This window comes from Triturus cristatus, chromosome 11 (genome assembly GCF_964204655.1).
Source record: "Triturus cristatus chromosome 11, aTriCri1.1, whole genome shotgun sequence".
Classification (NCBI taxonomy): Eukaryota; Metazoa; Chordata; class Amphibia; order Caudata; family Salamandridae; genus Triturus; species Triturus cristatus.
In genome coordinates this window covers 150,331,552-150,350,968 of record NC_140594.1, presented here as the reverse complement: position 1 = coordinate 150,350,968, position 19,417 = coordinate 150,331,552, and the positions used below count along the sequence as shown (strand labels likewise).

General features: G+C 50.6%; 1 protein-coding gene across 1 annotated transcript in view; it reads left to right on the top strand.

Moving 5' to 3' along the window:
* The first annotated feature begins 1,860 nt into the window (after nt 1-1,860).
* The window catches only part of LOC146783772 (uncharacterized), an 81,514-nt gene continuing 63,957 nt past the window's right edge, over nt 1,861-19,417 (top strand). Inside the window, exons 1-2 of the mRNA XM_085633373.1 lie at nt 1,861-2,533; nt 11,603-11,689. Coding sequence (XP_085489499.1) covers nt 2,248-2,533; nt 11,603-11,689 — 373 coding nt within the window. The 5' untranslated portion in view covers nt 1,861-2,247. The remainder of the gene's footprint in view (nt 2,534-11,602; nt 11,690-19,417) is intronic.

Here is a 19,417-nt window from a genome sequence, read left to right as displayed (position 1 = left end):
AAGAAAGTGCGTGCTGTCGGGCGACTCCCCCCCTTTAGCGCCAGCAACTGAGCCCAAAAGGATGCCAAGGCATGTGAATCAAGGGACATCAGTGTTGTCGGTCACCTGCGACACCGACGAAAGGACTGCCTCTCTCTCCATCCCTCTGACAGATGCATACGGTTTAGAGCTAGACGATGGACCCCCAACCCGCTGCCATTCCGAGGAGCGCCTGCGTCGTCGAGGGTGAGAATGAGCAGGCTCAGGAGGAGTAGAAGGTCGGTCCATGCCCAGCGTGGAGCAGGCGTCCTCAAGGGAGCGAAGCTGCAGGAGCTTGCCGTTGAGGTTGAAGATGAGACGGAATGGGTAACCCCAAGAGTAAGGTATACCCTGCTCTCTGAGATGATTGGTGACAGGCTTAAACACTCTGCGTTTAGCCAGCGTGGAGGCCGCTAAGTCCTGGAAGAGAGCAGGCTGATGACCTCAGAACTGCACTGGGTGAAGGTCTCTGGCTTTGCGGAGGATTTGTTCCTTAAGTTGGAAATCATGCACACAGACAAGGATATCCGGAGGGGGAGCCTTAGCACCGCGTGGGAGACCCACCCGGTGGACTCGGTCCAGCTGGACCTCCCGACCCCCCTCATCACCCAGGATCTGCTGAAACAGGGCACTGATGTAAGCACGGAGATCGTCTCCCTCTTCCTTCCACGGAACCGCCTGAATGCGGATGTTTTTACGTCTGGAGCGGTTCTCCAAATTCTCCGCGTGCACTTGTAGATCCAGATTCTGTTCTTTGAGTCGAATCATCTCCTGCTGAAGTTGGTGCAAGTCGTCTTCCCTACCCAGGTCATGCTCCTCCAAAGTCGCGACCCGCTCTCCTATGGCATCGACATCCCGCCTAACATCCCTGAGATCCGAGGAGAGCTGTGAGCGCAACTCTTGAATGTCTTCGTTCATGGAGGCGAACAGCTCAACCATAAAAGCTTTGGTCGCTGGCGCATCCTCATCATCCACTGGAGGGGACCTGGCGTCAGGCTGAGAGGCAGGCGGGCCAGAGGCGGCCTAAAAGGGGCCCTTCAGGGCCTTGTCTCTTTTACCTTTATTGGACGACATGGTGCAGAAAAGTGGCGGCGAACTGCCGTAAGGTATCCCAGACTAAAGCAAGGGGAGGGAGCCGCTCCAACCCCAGACAGGACCCCCCCACCAGGCCGGCCGCTATGTAAGCCAGTGAGGAGAAAGAGGAAGAAGAAAGTCAGTGCTGCAACACAGCGTATAGTCCACGCTGAGGAACTAGAGTAGTGCAGATGTGCCCCCACTAAGACTTCTCACCTGGGAAGTGAGCTACGGAAGGGTGGGGCAGCCCTCAGCTGAGAGGTCCGAGCCGGCAAAGGAGCCGCCAACCCAGCACCGCAGCGCCGGGGGGCAAGCAAGAGCAGTCCAAGGAGGAGGCGCCCCCGAAGAATGCACCACGATGTGGCAACAGCCAGGCCAGGCCCCCAAAGTCCCACCAGGGGGGCCCCAGCCACCAGCAAGCAAAAGATAGCCCATGGCCCGCTGATCCATCTCCGCCCACCGAATCACAGGCCGACTACAAGCCTCCCTGGAGTGTGGCAGATCAGGAGCCCCAAGTCGCAGTCGGAATCAATATGGGCAAGGCCCTATGGAAACCAGGGCTAGAGGCCGCGTGCCTTACTCCAGGTACCGTCCCCGACACGCGGCCCCAGCCTCAGCCAGCACCAGCCTCCTATGCAAGCAGGGGGAAGGGGGGGCCCCCAGGAGCCGACAGCCCCCACCCCACCCCCGTAATCAGCGCTAACGCCGTCCGCCGATATGCGGACCGAGCCCTACCACAGGCGACAACTCACCGTCCCGCTCCGCAACTCCCGCTCTCCTCACCTCCACCGGCAGCGCAGCACAACGTTAAAGGCGAAGGCCCTAGCTGCAATCAGGGCCGCCGGCCGAGCGCCGCACTCCACACTCGGCCCCAGACGCAGCAGGAACCAACACACGGGGAGGGGAGAACCCACAGAAGCCGACAGTCCCCTCCTCGCACCCTCCACCAGCGCGAATGCCGTCCGCCGGTCTGCGGACCGAGCACAGTCACGGGCGCCAGCTCACCGCACCTCTGCTCCTCACCTCAGCCGCACCAGTGCGGGTGCCATAAGTCTCCGCCAGTAGTTTCAGTGGGCCCCCGCATCACGCGGAGAGCTTCTCAGCCCGAGGGCCTGCCGCCATCACGGAGTAGCCGCGCCACCGAGGAAACAGAAAATGGCGGGCACCTCCGTCACTGCACCACCGGGTCTCGCCAGGATCTGCCACCGGCCGGAGGCCCAACAGCTGGGCAGCACAGGGAGGACCCAACAGTCCAACGTCTCCCCAGAGACCCCCAAGCGAAGTGGCATCCAGTCTCACCGCCGCCGAGTCCACACAGGATCCGCCGGGCCACAGCAAGGCCGGGGCCGGGCAAATCGGTTCACGGGGACAAACACCGGGAAAGCAAGAAAGGAGCCCACCGCTTACGCCAGGACGACAGCAGGCAACAATCCAACAGCCGGTAAGCGCGGATGGGCACGATTAAGGGCGATAAACAAGGCTAATGTCGGACGGCGCTGGAGAGATAGGAAAACACGTCCTAAATCTCCACCATCTTGGCCACTCCCCCCCTGCAGTTTGGGTTTAGAGATGGCCTAGGTACCTTTAGAACAATGCCTCAACCTTAACATTTTAATTGGCAAATATACAAGGTCACGAAAAGGGAGATTGTATTTGGCATATGTCGACCTCACGGCAGCTTTTGACTGTGTCATCCATGAGAAGTTATGGCGTATTTTAGCTAGTATGGGAGTGGAGGAACCACTAATTCAATTTCTGAGACAGTTGTATAATAATGCGACTGCCAGGGTTCGCTATGGGTCTAAGGGCGAGTGTACGGTACCTTTCAATGTGGAGAGGGGGGTTAGGCAGGGTTGCGTTCTGGCCTCCTTTTTATTTACTTTATATACAAATGGGCTAGAACAGGTGATGGTAGAGAAGTGTCGCGATCTACCACAACTAGCCAGTCGCTCCCTGCCCGCCCTCCTTTATGTGGACGATGCCGTTATAATGGCGTGCACACCGTTGGGCCTGCAAAGAGCTCTTCATACATATAATGAGTTTATGAAAAACCTGGGCCTGTCAGTGAACACCAGTAAAACTTTTATTATGAGCTGCGGGAAAGGTAGTACGAAGACTAGAGCCATTTACATCGATAACAAAAAGGTTGAAAATACCCCCACATACCCCTATCTAGGAATTCTTTTTGATTCCAAGGGTTCTTGGAGCAATGCAATTAAAACTAGAAACCTAAATTTCATGAGAGCAACTTCAGCCTTGGTCACTTTTTCAAAAAAATTAGGCAAAAAACCCCGGCAGCGCCGCTCCATATTTATAGTGCAAAATGCGTCAGCACAGCAATATATGGCGCTGGGATTTGGGGCTATTGCGATGTAAACTTAATTCAAAAGACTGAGAATGCATTTTTAAGATTTCTGTTGGCTGTCCCACGCAGTACCTCGTCTTATATCTGCCATGCAGAATTGGGAGTCATGTTTATAACTAACATAATAAAAGCGCAACCGGTCCTTCTTTGGCACTGGATCTGGTCCACAGCCAAAACAGCACTCAACCGTGAAGTTTTAATAGACAGTCTCAAATTAGATCATGCTCTAGAAATAAAATAGTTGAAATATATAAAAGACTTCATGAGTGATTTGGGGCAACCGGGCTACTATACTGATACCCCATCCATGGGTTCTATCGCCAGAAAAGATTTTAAAAAACATGTATTGGCTCATTTGGAGTCACTTAGATTTGTTGGGGAGGCCTCTCCTCCAACGGTACTCTCAAACCAATTGCTGTTAATTACTCCTGGTATCTAGTCATATCTAATTATTATACCAAGCGGGTACGACAGATTTGTTTTGACTTGTTTCAGACTAAGTACATTCCATCATCTGGTCAGCTTTTCGACAATAAACGATTGGTCTAAAGCATTATGTAGATGCCCTTGTGACGAGGTCTCCCAGCAATCTACAATACACGTTGTTCTTTTCTGCAAGTTTTACAAGGCAATAAGGAGGAGATGGATTATACCGATTCTAAGATTATGGGGCTTGAGGCAATGCCATCCGGCTTTTATTGCATTGCAGATCCTGGAAAATGAATGTGTTACAAGAGAGATAGCTCTGTTTCTAAAAAGTATAATCAAATGCAGAAAAAAACAATGAGAATTTTATCTTTACAGTGCAAAACGATTTGATGCAGAATTGAATGTTTTTTGGTTTTTTTAACATTGCAATATAATGATATAATTGTACTTATTACATTTTGTATGCTTTTATGATTTTTATTTAACAAAAATCGAATAAAGTCCGATTTGATTGGCACGGGGAGGTTACGTGATTTGCCCAGAATCACAAGATGTTGAGCGTTGTTGCCGAGACTTGAACTCGGTTCCCCAGCTTCGAGGTCGACCGCTCTAGCCGTAAGGCTACATCCTCTCCACAGGTTGATAAAGATATGCAAGCTGAATGAAATTGAATTTGTTACAGGTTGGTAACATTTTAAACACAGTTGTAATTACTTAGTGATTACTTTTTAGATTACTTTTTCTATTCAGTGTGATATGCCTAGATATCACACTGGGACATTTCCAAGACAAAGGTAAGTAAAACACTTTTGCATTAAAACACAGTTGCTTGGGTTTCCATGCAAACACAACTCAACAATTTTTCAGAGGAAAACAGTCAATGCAATCCTATGGAGGAATATGTGGTTATCGGATTGCAGGTAAGCAATTGGTTTTCAGAGTTAGATTTCTGGGGTTAGAACAAGGGTTCCCCCAGGGTCAAGGATACACTCAAAGAACACCCTCATCGGCACTAGGGCGGCCAAGTACAGAGTGCTGAGACCCAATGTTAGCCCATTGGGCTTGGGGTCCATTGGTGGTTGGTGGCTGCTCTCGGGCAAGCCACGGGGTTGAGGGAGCAAAGCTCCTAGGGTTAAGCTCAGGGCAAAGGGAGATCCGAGTTGACAGGGGCGGCCGGGTGTAGGGTGCTCGATTGGCTTCGGGTACCCTGTTGTTTTCAATGGCAGAACTCTGGTAGGAACAAAGACTGTAGGCTCTGGCAGGGAGACTTCCAAGGCGAGATCACCAGTTCGAGAGGTAAGTTGGGGTGTAGGGGGATGCCTTAACTCCATCAGTTGGGCCACCCAACGCCGTGGGGCATCAAGTACAGGGGTGTCTTTAGTCGTCGGGTTTCCTTACCAGCTCTGGTTGCGGTTGAGGGGACCCTCCAGATAGAGGCTGCAGAAGTCATCGGGAGGCTTGAGGTAGGTCAGGAATCACCAGAGCCGGTTCGCAAGGGGGACCTCCTTGTGGGGTTGGGCCACTCAAACTCGGGCCATGGGCGTAGAGTGCAAAGTGATGCAGACTCGTGGATTTGGCCGGAGCCAGAGTCTGGTTCTTGAGCAAGTCTGGTGCTCACGGGAGACAGAGTATTTGCAGATAAGGCAGAGCAGGTCCTCTGGGTTCTAGGGGGCTGCTGGCTGCAGGACACGCCGGGATTCTGCTGGAGCAGGTCGAGGTTGAACAGGCCGGTAGGGCTGGGGGCCAAGGCAGTTGGTATCCTCCTCCTCTTCCTTAGCACAGCTCTTCAGACCTTCTTCCTCTTGCTTGTTTGAGGAGGCAAGGTTCGGTGTCGCCCCTAAATAATATATTTAGGGGCGTTTCAGGTCGGTACAGGTCGAGACCAATGGGTCCCTTCTTGGGGTGGGTACACCCCCTTTTGCGCCTCCCGCCAGTGGGAGGGGGGCATAAGCCTCTCTCTGGTTGGCTGGGTCCAGCCATCTTCAAGATGGTGGGGACTGAGAGTGGTGCTTTGCCTCGCCTCCTCCATCTGTGGGGTGGAGGTGGCAAAGGTCGGCACAATTCTCCTCCTATCTTGGTTTTCCTGCTGAACCGGTGGGGGCCAGGTGCTGGGACCAGCAAATGGCTGGGTCAGCTCACAAAGGTGGCAAGCCTTTGAAGCTTCCCCTTTGTGGACCCCGCCTGTGAGAAGTTGGCCTGGTATATGCTGTCCACTAGTTTTATAGTGGGCACCTTGCACCAGTCCAAACAACCCTTATTGATGATTAGGTTTAAGACAACCTTTATTGAAAGCTATCCTAGTGGTAGCTATGGAGAGCAGCCTTCAGGCTAAGTCTCGAAGGAATGTAAAGCAGCTTGGTTTACCAGATTATAACCTCTTGAATGACCAATTGAAAGTAGAACCACGCAAGGTATATATATGTAAAATATATGAATGTATTACTAAACACTCTCTACTAACCTCTTTATGAGATTAAAGAGCAAGGCACAAAATATTACAGTTCTAAAACCACAGTAAATAGCACAATATGCAATGGGCTCCAGGGGGAGACCAAACCATATATTAAGAAAGTGGTATAAGAACCACGACTTGACTAGACACAGGGCCTAGAGCACGTAGAATCGCTGGGACCCCAAGGAACCACCCAAGGTAGTGACACAGGGGACCCCCGGGGGATGCGTGCAGTATGAGAACACAGCCGCGAGCTCCGTACAATCCTATGGGAAAGTCGCGGTTGGAATTTTAGAGATTAAGGACACTTAGGAGAGGACTTGGAGCAAACCCTCTTAGACATAGAAGGTTCTAAGGCCCGCACCCACATGAGCACCAGAGTACTTGTGTTACCCAACCCAGGAAAGCCGGGTGCATAGGTATCAAATCGTGTCGGGAATCTTCGCTGTCTTTAATGGAGAGTTGCTGCAAAGTGCTGCTGCAGTGGAAAGGAAATGTGTCCAGTGTGATACAAGCCTGGATCGAAGATGTGAAGAACCTGAAAGCAGAGGGGACAGAGTCTGGGTCACTTGCCAGTGACCAGGGGCACGATAGACGAATGCCCACCGATGTCGGGTGTTTCAGGTGCAATGAGGTGAAGCTTGACTCCACTGCCACGGAGACCAGGAGGCGTCGACGACGGCCACAGCCTGCAGGCGAGCTGTCCCACGAAGGATGTCGAGTGCTGGGGGGTCGGTGTCCGGATTGGAGACCAACAAGCCTTGGCAACGGCAAACCACACGGTGGAACAGTTTCGGTGTGGACCAGAAAGGTCCTGTGGACTCTCCCAAGCGATGGAGAGTCAGGGCACGTCTGGAGCAACCAGGTAAGCCAGTTGAAAGTCAAAGTACCCTTCTCAGGGACCCACAAGTCGATGGAAAAGGGAACACGAAGGGGACCTCAAGAGGAATCACTAAATACCAGCCCACGGGTCACTCGAAGAGTGTAGTTCCAGTAATCTTTGGTGGAATCACTGCTCGGGTCTGGACTACAAGTAGCCCAAAGCACAGCCTCAGGGATTGCCAAGAAGCATATGCTGCTGCAAATGTGCACGGTGTCCAGGGTTTCGGGTTGCACGGTCCCCACGAGGGCTTTGGATCTCAGGAATGCTGAGAGCACGGATCAGCCTCGAGGAAGCTTGGAAACCCACTCCTGTGTCGCAAAGTCTTCGGAGTCCTTCAGGAGCTGCATAGTTGCAAACCGGACAGAAGTGTCTTTGGTGCCTGCCTTGCAGGGGAGTAACTCCTTTACACCAAGGGAGATTCTTCGGTCATCCAACGTCGTGTAGATAGTAGAAGTTCTAGGATTCTGTAGCAGAGTTTCGTCCAGGTAAATCTAAAGTCTTATAGCCAGGGGTTCATACTTTATACCCAAGGAAGGGGTGGGACAAACTCTATGGGAGGGTCAGGACAGAGGGGTGGCTACACTCATGTCCTTTGTCCAGTTTCGCGCCAGAGCAGGAGCTGGTACCCCCTGCAAACGGTTTGAGCTGGACTATCCACAGGGACACCAAATGTGCCCCCAGTGCAGACATCAAGCACTCTTGGAGTGCACCCACCCAGCCCCAATACACTAAAGCCTGTCTGGGATGTGGTCACACCTCCCTGTGACAGGAAACCTATTGTCCAGCCTCCCCTGCAAGTGTTTCGTCCAGCAGCAGGAGGGCAGACTCGTGTCTGTGGCTGGCAGCATCCATTTTGTGATGCCAGGGTCTGTGAAGCTGGTACCGGGTGTACCGGTGAAGTCATGTTTCTCCCTCTAGTAGGGTGGAATCATACCTCCCACACCAGTTACTGGTGTGGAGGTATGATTCTAAGGTGTTTGACACCAAACACGACATGTGGCATAATACATGCTGCAGCCCCTGAGAGGCCTCTGGGGTACCTATGCCCTGGGTATATAGTATACCATATACTAGGGACTTATAAGGGTACCCCAGAATCCAATCTGTGGTGTACCTAAAGTACATGCAATCAGTTTTAGGGAGAAAGCAGATAGACTGGGGTCCAGATTAGCAGGACCCCAGTCAAACTAAGTAGAAAACCAGCAAAACACCAGGCAGAAAGTGGGGGTAACCATGCAGTCAGATTCCACCTTCCTATCCTGCCCATCCTGTGGGAGGAGTTTGGCCTCTCTGCCCAGGATGTGCTTGGTTTCAGGCCCCCGACAGCGGGAGGCTCTCGACCCAGGGGTCCAGAAACATGGTTGGGGGTGGCAGCTGGTGAGCAGGCCCTCAGCCAGGACACTAGAGTGAGGTCATTCATCAGGGGGCATTTCATCCAACACTGGCATCAGTGTGGGTCTAACGGGCTGAGGAGTTTGATACCAAACTTCTCAGTCTTCAGTAAAACCATCATAGAGCTGTGGAGTTCGAGATGCCAAACTCCCAGCCCATGGTTTCAAAATGGCTTCACTGCACTTGCAATACCTGTGAATAGCATAGGTACTGTAGGGGCCCAGGGCTCACCCCACTGGGCCCTCACCAGTGGGATAATGCACCCTGCTTTAGGGCTGTAAGGCCTTCTAGAGGGGTGATTAACCTATGCCACAGGCAGTGTTTTGGGGGGCATGGCACACAGGGATGTGTGCCATGTCGACTTGCAGTTTTAGGGTCTCCCCCTGGCACACAGAATGCACTGGTGGTGTGTATGGGTCAGGGGAGGAGTCTTTGAGGGTGGCATAATAAATGCTTGAGCCCTCAGAGACATTATCTGGTTACAAGGCCTTTGGTACCTCTGGTACCTTTTACTTGGGACTTATATGTAGGCCAGAGGAGTGCCAAAGTGGGAGCAAAGGTACAGTTTTGGGGAAAGAACACAGGCCCTGGGTACCTGATTAGCAGGAACCCAGGGCACACTTAGTCATGGAGCATCAAACATCAGGCAAAAAGTGAGGTGCAACCATGCAAAAAGGGGCACTTTCCTACACTGATTGATTGATTGAACTTTCGAGTTAGCTTGCTCTCACCTGGGGGAATGTGTACAGTGTGGCCGGCATCTGTATTTGAGACACAGGTGCACACGTAAAAATGCCAGCAGCGCTGGTCTGCCAACCCGGATGGATGACGATGACAAGCAGCTGGCATACTCAGAGGCGACTGACGTGAGACACATCCCACACTGGGTCTCTCATAACCAGACAGCTGTAGTGCGGCGACAGAGGTCAGCTTCAGTGGCAGTGCAGCACCCGTACCTAAAACATATTAATGTGTCCTTGTGTAATGTAACTGGTGCTCATGTAAAGCACGTCATTACCTCACCATCGAGTTTGCGCTATGTAAGAACTGCAAAACCATTAACGAGGCAACGAAATGAGTCAGGCCTCAGTCCGCAGCAACCCATTGGGAGCCTCTGGCCAGCCCCCAACAGCAGCTCATTCTACAGCAGCACAGCCACTGTGAGGTCACTGGCCCCCTGCAGAATTAGGGCCAAAGACCCTGACTTCGCTCAGCTTGGGACTGCAGAGAGGAGGATTTACTGATCACGACACTGGTGAGCCCAGCAGGAGAGCACTCACTGAGGAGGAGTGCAATGAGGGCGACTGGAAGAAAGCACAACTCATTTCTTGGACTTTATCTGCAGGTATCTACATAAAATAGCCTGAAAGATCAACTGAGAAACGCAAGTTAAAGAAATAGAATTGAGAATGCGTTCCTGTGTTGTTTGGTTTAGGTTTTTTTTTTCTCACAACATATTTTTATTGAGTGTTGTACCATAGGAAAGCTCAAGATGTCACATACATAAAGCTCAATAGCACCCATCTTGGTATTATGTAGCAAAAACGGAACCAATAAAACGTTAAACTTGCTGCGGTGTAGTATGTCCATGTATCTCCGATAATATTCTAAGCAACGTCCCATATAACCTGGTGCCACCTTGCGTGGGAAACAGGCATTTCTCCTCTATATGACCGCATTTCCTCATCTATTCTACTGATTGTCGATTCCGGGGTTCTCAGGGTGATCCCCCTGAAGTCTGCCCATCTTTGACAGATCTTCTTGTGTTTATGGGGGTAGCCCTGTGCTTAGAAGACTGTGGTGATGTGTCGGTTTTCCATAATTGAGCTATGTCCCGCTTAGCTAGTGTAAGAGGCAACACTTACATCGGTTGCCTCCTATCTCGTCCATGATATGTAGTAATTTTGGGCACCTAGACAATTCCCATCCCAAAACGTCTGTGAGACATGCCAACACACCTCCCCAAATCCTGTTTAGGGCCACACAGGTCCATACGGTATGAAAGAGAGTCCATCTGTCTTTAATAGGCCATAGTACATCATTTCAGTCTCCCCCGACAATCGCCAAGCCCTACAGAATAAGGTCCCATATGTCTATTATACGATCAGCAAAGGCCTGACTGAGTGGTGGGGGGCATAGATGCTGGCCAGTATATTTCGTTCCTCATATATAAGACCTTGGATTAGGATAGAGCGGCCTTGCGGCTCAACCCATGATTGCGTCAGTGAAAATAGGACCCTACAGCGAATCAAGACTGCAACTCCTTGAGAACCGCCAGAAATCCGGCATGAAACATATGGGTACACCCATACCTTGCTAAGCACAGAGTTTAGGAACCCATTAAGTGAGTTTCTTGGAGTGACAGGGCGTCCACCATAGCATGCATCGGATAGCGAAGCAGTGCTCCTCTCTTCACCTTGTCAAGCATACCCCTGACATTCCAAGTGATTATTCTCAATAAACCCGCGGCCCCAGGATTCTCTTCAGACATCAGTGATTCTTACGGGTTCTTTAACAAGTGTAGTTTCTAGACCAGGATTTTGATATCGGACAGAACATACTACGCAGTTGATGTTAACAAGAACATAACCCCCTGAACAATTCCCATCCCCCCTCCCTCTACCCCAATACCTCAAGAGAACTAAAGCATCTACCGCGGTTGATAGGCCACGTCGTCCCCAACAGGAGACACACCTGGACCCATTCAATGGATCCCCAAACGTCCCATTGTCAGTATAGTTTGTAGGATGTTCTTTGTGTAATGACCTACCTGTTTCACCCACCTAACACATAGATACAAGTACCATGATACTGTGTTGTTTCAAAAGAGAAGTAGCTGTCCGAGGCACTTTCAGTGATCCTGTCCTGTATTCATCCATGGCCCATTGAGACTTCGGTGTCATGAGCTATTATCTGTTCTCCTATGCAGGCCTTGGAGCGCCACGTGGATCTAGATCAATGTCTGAGTTTCTCTTTGTTTGTGTTCAAGGTTCATCTGATGACGAGTTCGAACCTCGGCGCAGCGGGGAGTGCTTCAAATGTCTCGTCTCATTTGTCCATTGGAAGACGGCTTCAGGTGGGTCAAAAACAGTGTCTTAGAGTTATATTCCATCCGTAGTCTGGCCGGGAATAGCAGCATATAGGGTAATTTCAGCTCGGTGAGGCGGGCCTTGGCTACCTGGAAAACCTGGAAGCACGGACGCTGCTGCTGCATCAGCCTCGTGTAGTCCGGGAAAATCAGTATGCAGTGGGAATCATGATGTAGTTCCCCCTTTACTCTTGCCTGCATGATCTGGAATTGTGCCCATTGCTCCGCTCACCTATGGTCCTGGGGTCCCGGCCCCTGTATATTTATCTAATGTACTTTGCTTTGTTGTGCTGCCCACCGGTTTGTCTTTCATCACGGTTGTCTAATAGATGCCCCAGTCCTCCTCGTACAGCCTGGTAAATTAGTGTAAGGTCTGGCACTTATGTTCTGTGCGTTTTCTTTTCAAGGGGTATTGCTGCAGGTCTCTTTATTGTGTTATTGAGAGCAAGTAGTCCATACTGGAGCCTGCTATGCCTATAATCCTGTAGGAGCAGGCCAGGAGGTCTTCCCCCACCCCAAACCACACTGGGACCTAGCTCGGCCGGTTCCATGGCTGGGAAAGCAGCCATTACCTCCCTATTGGGCACCTTACTTGTATGGCCGGCTATTGGGTCTCGTGATCCTTTCTTCCAGCCGTCTGTGTCTGGGTCTGCGATTTTTCTCTGCTCCTTGAAGCATGTGGGTCCCCAGACCATACCAGTCGGTCGCGGCCTCCACCGTCATTTCAGCCCATCTTCTTATCGTGTGGCCTATCTGGGTCTCAGGTCTATCCGGCTGGCAGGCCATCGTAGCCTCTTGTCCCGTACCTCTCAACTGCTCACCGCCCTCGGTTGCGGCTCACCACACGCCTCTCGTGCCATCGCCGGCCCAGCCCAGGAGCGCTGTCCTGTGAGGTATCTTGGCTCCGGTGGTCTCACATTCCTCGCGATCTACTTTGCCTCACTTCTACTGGCACTTCATTCCCAATCCTATGAGTCAGGCCATGGATCGTTTTCGGCAATGGTAAACGGGAGAATAATTGAGGTTTTTAGTGGGCAGTCGGAGCTTGCCTAAAGCGCGTCTGCCACGTTGGACCGCTAGGCCATGCTCCCCCGTTTTGGTTGAAGTTTACCTTAAATAACTATCATCTTAGTACGGGGTGGAAGGGTGATAAACTTCCATTTCACATGTTTTGCAGCAGTCTCAAGTTTTTCGTCTGATTGCTCAAAACAGTGTAATTTCTGATACTTATGTCTTTCCATTCACTGCATTGCTTGGTTTAACTCACGCAAAAGAGTTACTCTAAGTGTCACACATCTGGTTGTTGAATGCCACTCATAAGTACACTGAAACCATGGAAATGTCACACATAACCAATCTGAAAACTTGCCAGCTCTGCCTAGTGAAGCAGCTCGCATAAAGAGCTTAAGATCTGGGATAAGATCAGGTAGCCTAGAAGAAAAAGACCACAAGTGGGCAAATTTTGAGTAGGTCTTTCGCGTACTTGAATGAAAGTATTGTGGCTGATCCTGGTTAGAGGTTTAGGGCAAAACAGGGGAATCTATTGAGAGAGGAGTGTCAGAAATGTTGCAGCCTTCTTTTTCCCTTACCACCCTTTCTCCACAATGCCTCAATTTTCAGCACGATGGCAGGCTGAAATTGCACTAATATGGAGCCAATATTAAAGGACAGCTGCTTAAAGCCAACTGCAACTTGAGCCTTCAATAGCAGTGGTGAGTGCTCCTGAGGCGTAGGTGATAGATTTGTTTTGCTCTGGTTAAAATACTATTTCCCCGGTTCGGAATTTAACAGGTGTGATAAATAGCACCAATTACGAGTTTTCCTGTTTCATTCTCACCTGGTATATATCAGCAGATTTGACCTGCTGATATGTACCTGATGAATATTGTGAAGGTGGAAACTTTCTCGCATCTACTAATTACTGTTTGCAGTAAACTTTGACTCACTTGTAATTGTGTTGCCTGCAAAAAATGTGTTTGCTACATTCTATAAACTTTGAGTGAGACTTCCGAGTCCGGACCAAGGACGCACATTGGAGGCTGAGCGGACTGTGTCCGAGGTCGCTCTGGCACTTACACAGACCGGGAAAGCCCCAGGCCCAAGTGGGTTGCCTGTTCGGTTTTTCCATAAAATGTCTAGGAGTGGCTGAACCTTTGCTCTCGCTGTACATAGGGTCATTTTGCAATGGAGACTAACCGACATACGGCGACTGCTGTCCTCCTTCCCAAGGGGATACGGCCACTACAACGTGGCCGTTTCCACACATTACCATAACCACGCATGCATTACAACGCATCCGTGGTTACAACGAAAAGCCTTTACCAAGCATACCTTTACTCCGAAATACGTAGTAAAGGCATGTGTGCTAAAGTAAAAAAAAGAAAAAAAAAAGAAAAAAAAAAGGGAGGGCTGGGGGGGTGTCTCCCCCCCCCTACAAAAACAAGCATTGGCATAGCCAATAGGTCTCGCTTTTGGGACCTTATAAGTGTTTAGCCATGCAACAGTTGCATGAGTAAATACTTATAAGGTCCCAAAAGCGAGACCTATTGGCTATGCCAATGATTGTTTCTGTTTATTACTGCTCTGTAGTTATGGCGGCGCACGGGTGCCACCATTACTACATAGAAGTAATAAACAGGCTCACGGAGAACATCAAAAGTGAAAGTGATCGCGATCAAACATCAAAGCGGCCGTGCGGTCGCGAAAGTGAGGCGCGCGCGCCCGCGCACATGCACTGTAGCTCTAGGCTACAGTGGTAGCACTTTTTTGAGCCCTCACAAAATGTCTCGCCAGCCCAGCACATGCGCTGGGTCAGGCGAGACCTAAAAAGCGTGGGATAAAAAAAAGGGAGCACCTGTTTCCGAAGTATAAAAAAAAAAGACGTGGAGGCAATCGGCGTCGTAAGAGGAAACGGAAAAACACTTCCGCTTCCTCTTAACGACGTACAACATCACCACGGAAGGTCAAGGAGAGGAAAGGTAAGGAGGAATGAGGGGGTGGTGTCGCAGAGGGATAAATTTAAGAGGTACATTTTTAGGGTGAAAATCCTTTAACATGAAAATGACATTTACATGCATAGTTTAACAACGAAAATCGTTGCAAAAGTATGCGTGTAAAAGGAATTTTCGTGGTAAGGGATATGCGTGGTGATGGCATTCGTGTTGTAACGCATGCGTGGTAAAGGCATGCGTTACAACAGAATGCGTTGTAAAGTCATACAACCCTTCCCAAGGTGTGGAAACCCCGTGATAAATGCAGCTCATACAGGCCAATCGCTTTACTTAACTTAGACACAAAAATCTTTGCAGAAATGCTGGCTAACAGGCTACGCACAGTAGTGACAGGTCTGGTACATGCGGACCAAATTGGATTCAAGCCATGCTGCTCAACGAGGCTGAATTTGATGTGTATACACAACAACTCAGATGGGTGGGAATGAGGAGCCATGGGCTATCATCTCGTTAGCTGCAAGTAAGGCTTTCAAATCAGTGAAGTGGTCTTTCCTGTTGGCAATGCCAGAGGATGGGGAACCCCACAGAATTAGGTGGGTTAAACTGCTGTATATGGGACCACAAGCTAGATTCAAACTCAAAAGCTGCCTCTTCAGAGCGTTTACTATTGGGAGAGGGACCCAACAGGGCTGCCCTCTCTCACCGATGCTGTTCGCATTGGCGGTGGAGCCCCTGGCGGAGCGGATGAGAATAGATGGCCAGATTTGGGGGTGGACTGGAAACTCAGGTTGGGAGGAAAGAATATCCCTGTATGCGGATAATATACTGCTATACGGAACAAACAGTCGTTGCAATGAGTTTCAGGTATTTAGCGAGTTTTCTGGCTTTGTGATCAACTGGGAGAAATCCCTGCTGTTCCCTATGGCAGACTGGGTGCAGAAGGGAGACTTGCCGTTGCCCCTGCGGGTTGAACTACATAAGTTTAAATATCTGGGCATTTGGACCACTGGTGATGCCACATCTCATTCTGAAGAGAATCTTGAGCCCCTGCTCCAGGAGCTGGAGCGGGATGTGAAACATTGGAGCGGTATTTGAAACATTTGTCTCTACTGGGCAAGGCGGCAATGTTTAAGATGATCACACTGCTGTATATCCCACAAAATAGCTAATACAGAATCCCAAGTACATTCTTACCCCTGTAGGGTCCCTAAGGGCTGCAGCATATCTAATGACACCCTAAGGCACCCACACACAAATTCCACACAGACTGCATGACGTGGTGCAAACTATGTATGAAAACATGACATGAGACATTCTTGCGTGCCATGCCAAAGATACTGCATGGGCTATATGTAAGTCACCCCTATAGCAAACCTTAAGCCATAAAGCAGGGGGCATTATAGCACATGTAAGGACCTATCTGCATGAGAAGATTATGCCCCTGTAATGTCTAGGTCCCTTGCTGGATATTACAAGTGAGCAAGGAAGCCATCTTAATGTGTGTACTGGGCACTCGTCAAAACGAGTTTCCCAGCTACATAATGACTGCACTGACCTCCGATTCACCTACTGATAGCACCCCTACTGGGAGTACTTCTGACAGTACTCCAGAAGAAATAAAGGAAGACCCTGATCTTCAAAAACTAGCTAGTAGAGTAGTACCTGAAGCTAAAATATTAGGCATAGAAAAAGAAAGACCTAAGATTGGCCTAGGACCCATCTCTGGTGGAAGCAACATTTTAAATGGGGAGAGAGAAGAAACATTTGACCCTAAAATCCCCAAAGGGATTGTCCCCAAATATGTTGAAGGTTACGATATAACCAAGTGGTTCACAGCCTTTGAGAGGGCTCATAGAATGAAAAGGTTACACCACAAACACTGGGGCTTGACTTTGGGAGTTTCTCAGGATAGACTCCAGGCACTTAGTGAGACAGATATTGAGTCCTATACCTTCATGAAGGAGACCTTGATTGAGGGCTTTGGACTCACCACCAGGTTGAGCTCCTGGCTAGTGCTCTCTAGCATGCGTGTCTGCGCCAGTCTACGACCAGCGCCATGGAACCTGGTCCTCTGACCCCCCACCCCGCCTCTACGACCCCAGCACTCTCCTCGCACTCAACCCTGAATGCAACAACACCCAAGGCCTGATCTCCTGCTGCCACTGCACCTTCACCCACCTCTGAACCCCGACAGCAACTCCCAACCCACCTGACGCCACCACACACAAACCACTGAGCTGCATCCTCCTCAGTGTACACTCCCTGCACAGACATGCCATAGAAATTCGGGACCACCTCAATACTCACACGCCCGACGTCGCCTTCCTCACAGAGACCTAGCCCAACGCTTTCTCCAAACCAGACATCGCAACCACCATCCCCGACGGATACAAGATCCTGAGAAAAGACTGCCACAATCGCCCAGGAGAAGGCATCGCCATTGTCCACAAAAGCTCCCTCTGATTGACAACCACCAACTCGGACGACGCCTCGCCCTACATGGAACATCTCCACTTCTAGATCCAGCCCAACCCCAGAATGACACTCCGCAAAACACTCGCCTACAGACCTCCTAGATCTCGCACCCCCTTCACCAACATCATCGCCGACCACATCGCACCCCACGCCCTTGACCCTACAGACTTCTCGGAGACCTGAACTTTCACCTGGACAACCACAGCGACCCCAACACCACCGCCCTCCTATAGAATCTCAGCAACATAGGACTCTTGCAACTTGTCTCCACTCCCACTCACACAGCAGGACATACACTTGACCCCATCTTCGCCGGAGGAAACAATATTCACTTCAGCCACACCACCACAACTGCTCTGGGCCGACCACCACTGCATCCATATCGTCTTTACAAAACCCACCGCACACAAGCACACGTGCCCCCTCCCACGCATAAGCTTGAACAAAGTCTCAGAGGAACATCTCACCTACACTCCACCGCCAATTACGACAGACTCCAACACAGTGGCAAGCAACCTCCACCAATGGATCACCAACTGCACCAACACTCTCGCCCCCTCCAGGACACCACGAGACGACACAACAAAATAGTCAACTGGTTCACCACGGATCTACCAGAATCCAAGCGCTCCTGCTGACTGGAGAAGACGTGAAGAAACAGCAAAATCCTGGCAGCACGTCCGCCTACAAAACAGCCATCACAGCACGCCACCAACTCATCAAATCAACAAAGAAAAACTTAATCCATGACAGAATCTTCTCCAACACCCACAACTCCAAGGAACTCTTCGCCATCATACAGGAATTTGCCAAACCCAACAACAAAACAACAGCCATCCCTCTCTCCCAGACCTCTGCAACAAACTCAGCTCCTTCTTCCACCTCAAGATCAAGACGCTCTACGACAACTTCGATAACCAAGACCACTGGACTGCCCCAACCCCCACCCCCAACGATGCCACCCAACAGACTCTTCTCACCTGGGCCCCTCGCACCACAGAAGACACCTTAAAGACTATGAAGAGCATCCACTCCGGAGCACCTTCTGACCCCTGCCCATCTTCCACAGGGCCGCCCACTGCCATTTCACCCGAGCTATGACAAACTATCAACAGCTCCCTCGAGACAGCCACATTCCCCGACAACTGGAATCATGCCAAAGTCAACCCCTCTCCTAAAGAAGCCCTCCGCAGAGCAGACAGACCTCAAGAACTTCAGGCCCATCTTACTGCTTCCTTTTGCAGCCAACGTCATTGAAAAGGCTGTCAGCTAGCACACTTCATAAAAACCAACAACACCCTAGATATCTCTCAATACTGATTCCGCAACAACCACAGCACTGAGACTGTCCTCCTCGCTGCCATCCGCACCCTCTTCGACCAAGGCCAATACGGCAGCCCCCATCGTCCTGGACCGATCAGCAGCCTTCGACACCGTTTCCAACCGCACACTAGCCACCAGACTCCACGACGCTGGCATCCAAGGAAAGGCCTTAGACTGGATACGATCATTCCCCTCAGCTAGAACACAGAAAATAAGACTCCCGCCCTTTCTCTCAGAACCGACAGACATCAGATACAGAGTACCCCAAGGATCCTCCCTCAGCCCCACACTCTTCAGCGTCTACATAGCCCCCCTCCCAACCATCGTCTCCCACTCCGATGACACCCAGCTCATCCTCTCCCTCACCAAGGAACCCGACATCATCAGGCACAACTTCCAAAAAGAGATTACGGCAACACTCTCTACACCGGAATCAACAAAAAACTCCTCCGCAAACTCCAGAACGCCGCAGCCAGACTTATCCTCGATATCCATTGGCACAACCTCATCACTCAACACCTCTGCGACCTCCACTGGCTTCCTATCTAAAGAAGAATAACTTTCAAGCTGCTCACACATGCCTACAAGGCCCTCCACAACACCGGACCCCAATACCTCAATGACCGAATCTCCTTCCACGCCCCCAAGAGAAACCTCCGCTCATCCGACCTCCCTATCCACTGTCCCACGTTTTTACAGGACCAGAGCAGGTGTAAGAGCCATCTCCTACCTCGCGGCCAAGCACCAATTCAGGAAGGACCACAAGACCTGGCTCTTCGAATGATTCCCACGGAGCTGCCGACACCCACCCCCCAACCCCAGCGCCTTGAGACACTCACGGGTGAGCAGTGCACTTTACAAATCCCTGATTGATTGATTAGATGACCACTGAAGAGGATTAAGTTAAGGGAGACTCAGAAAACCTTGATTCAGACCTGGATTGATTTTGTGGACTTTTCAGTCAGGA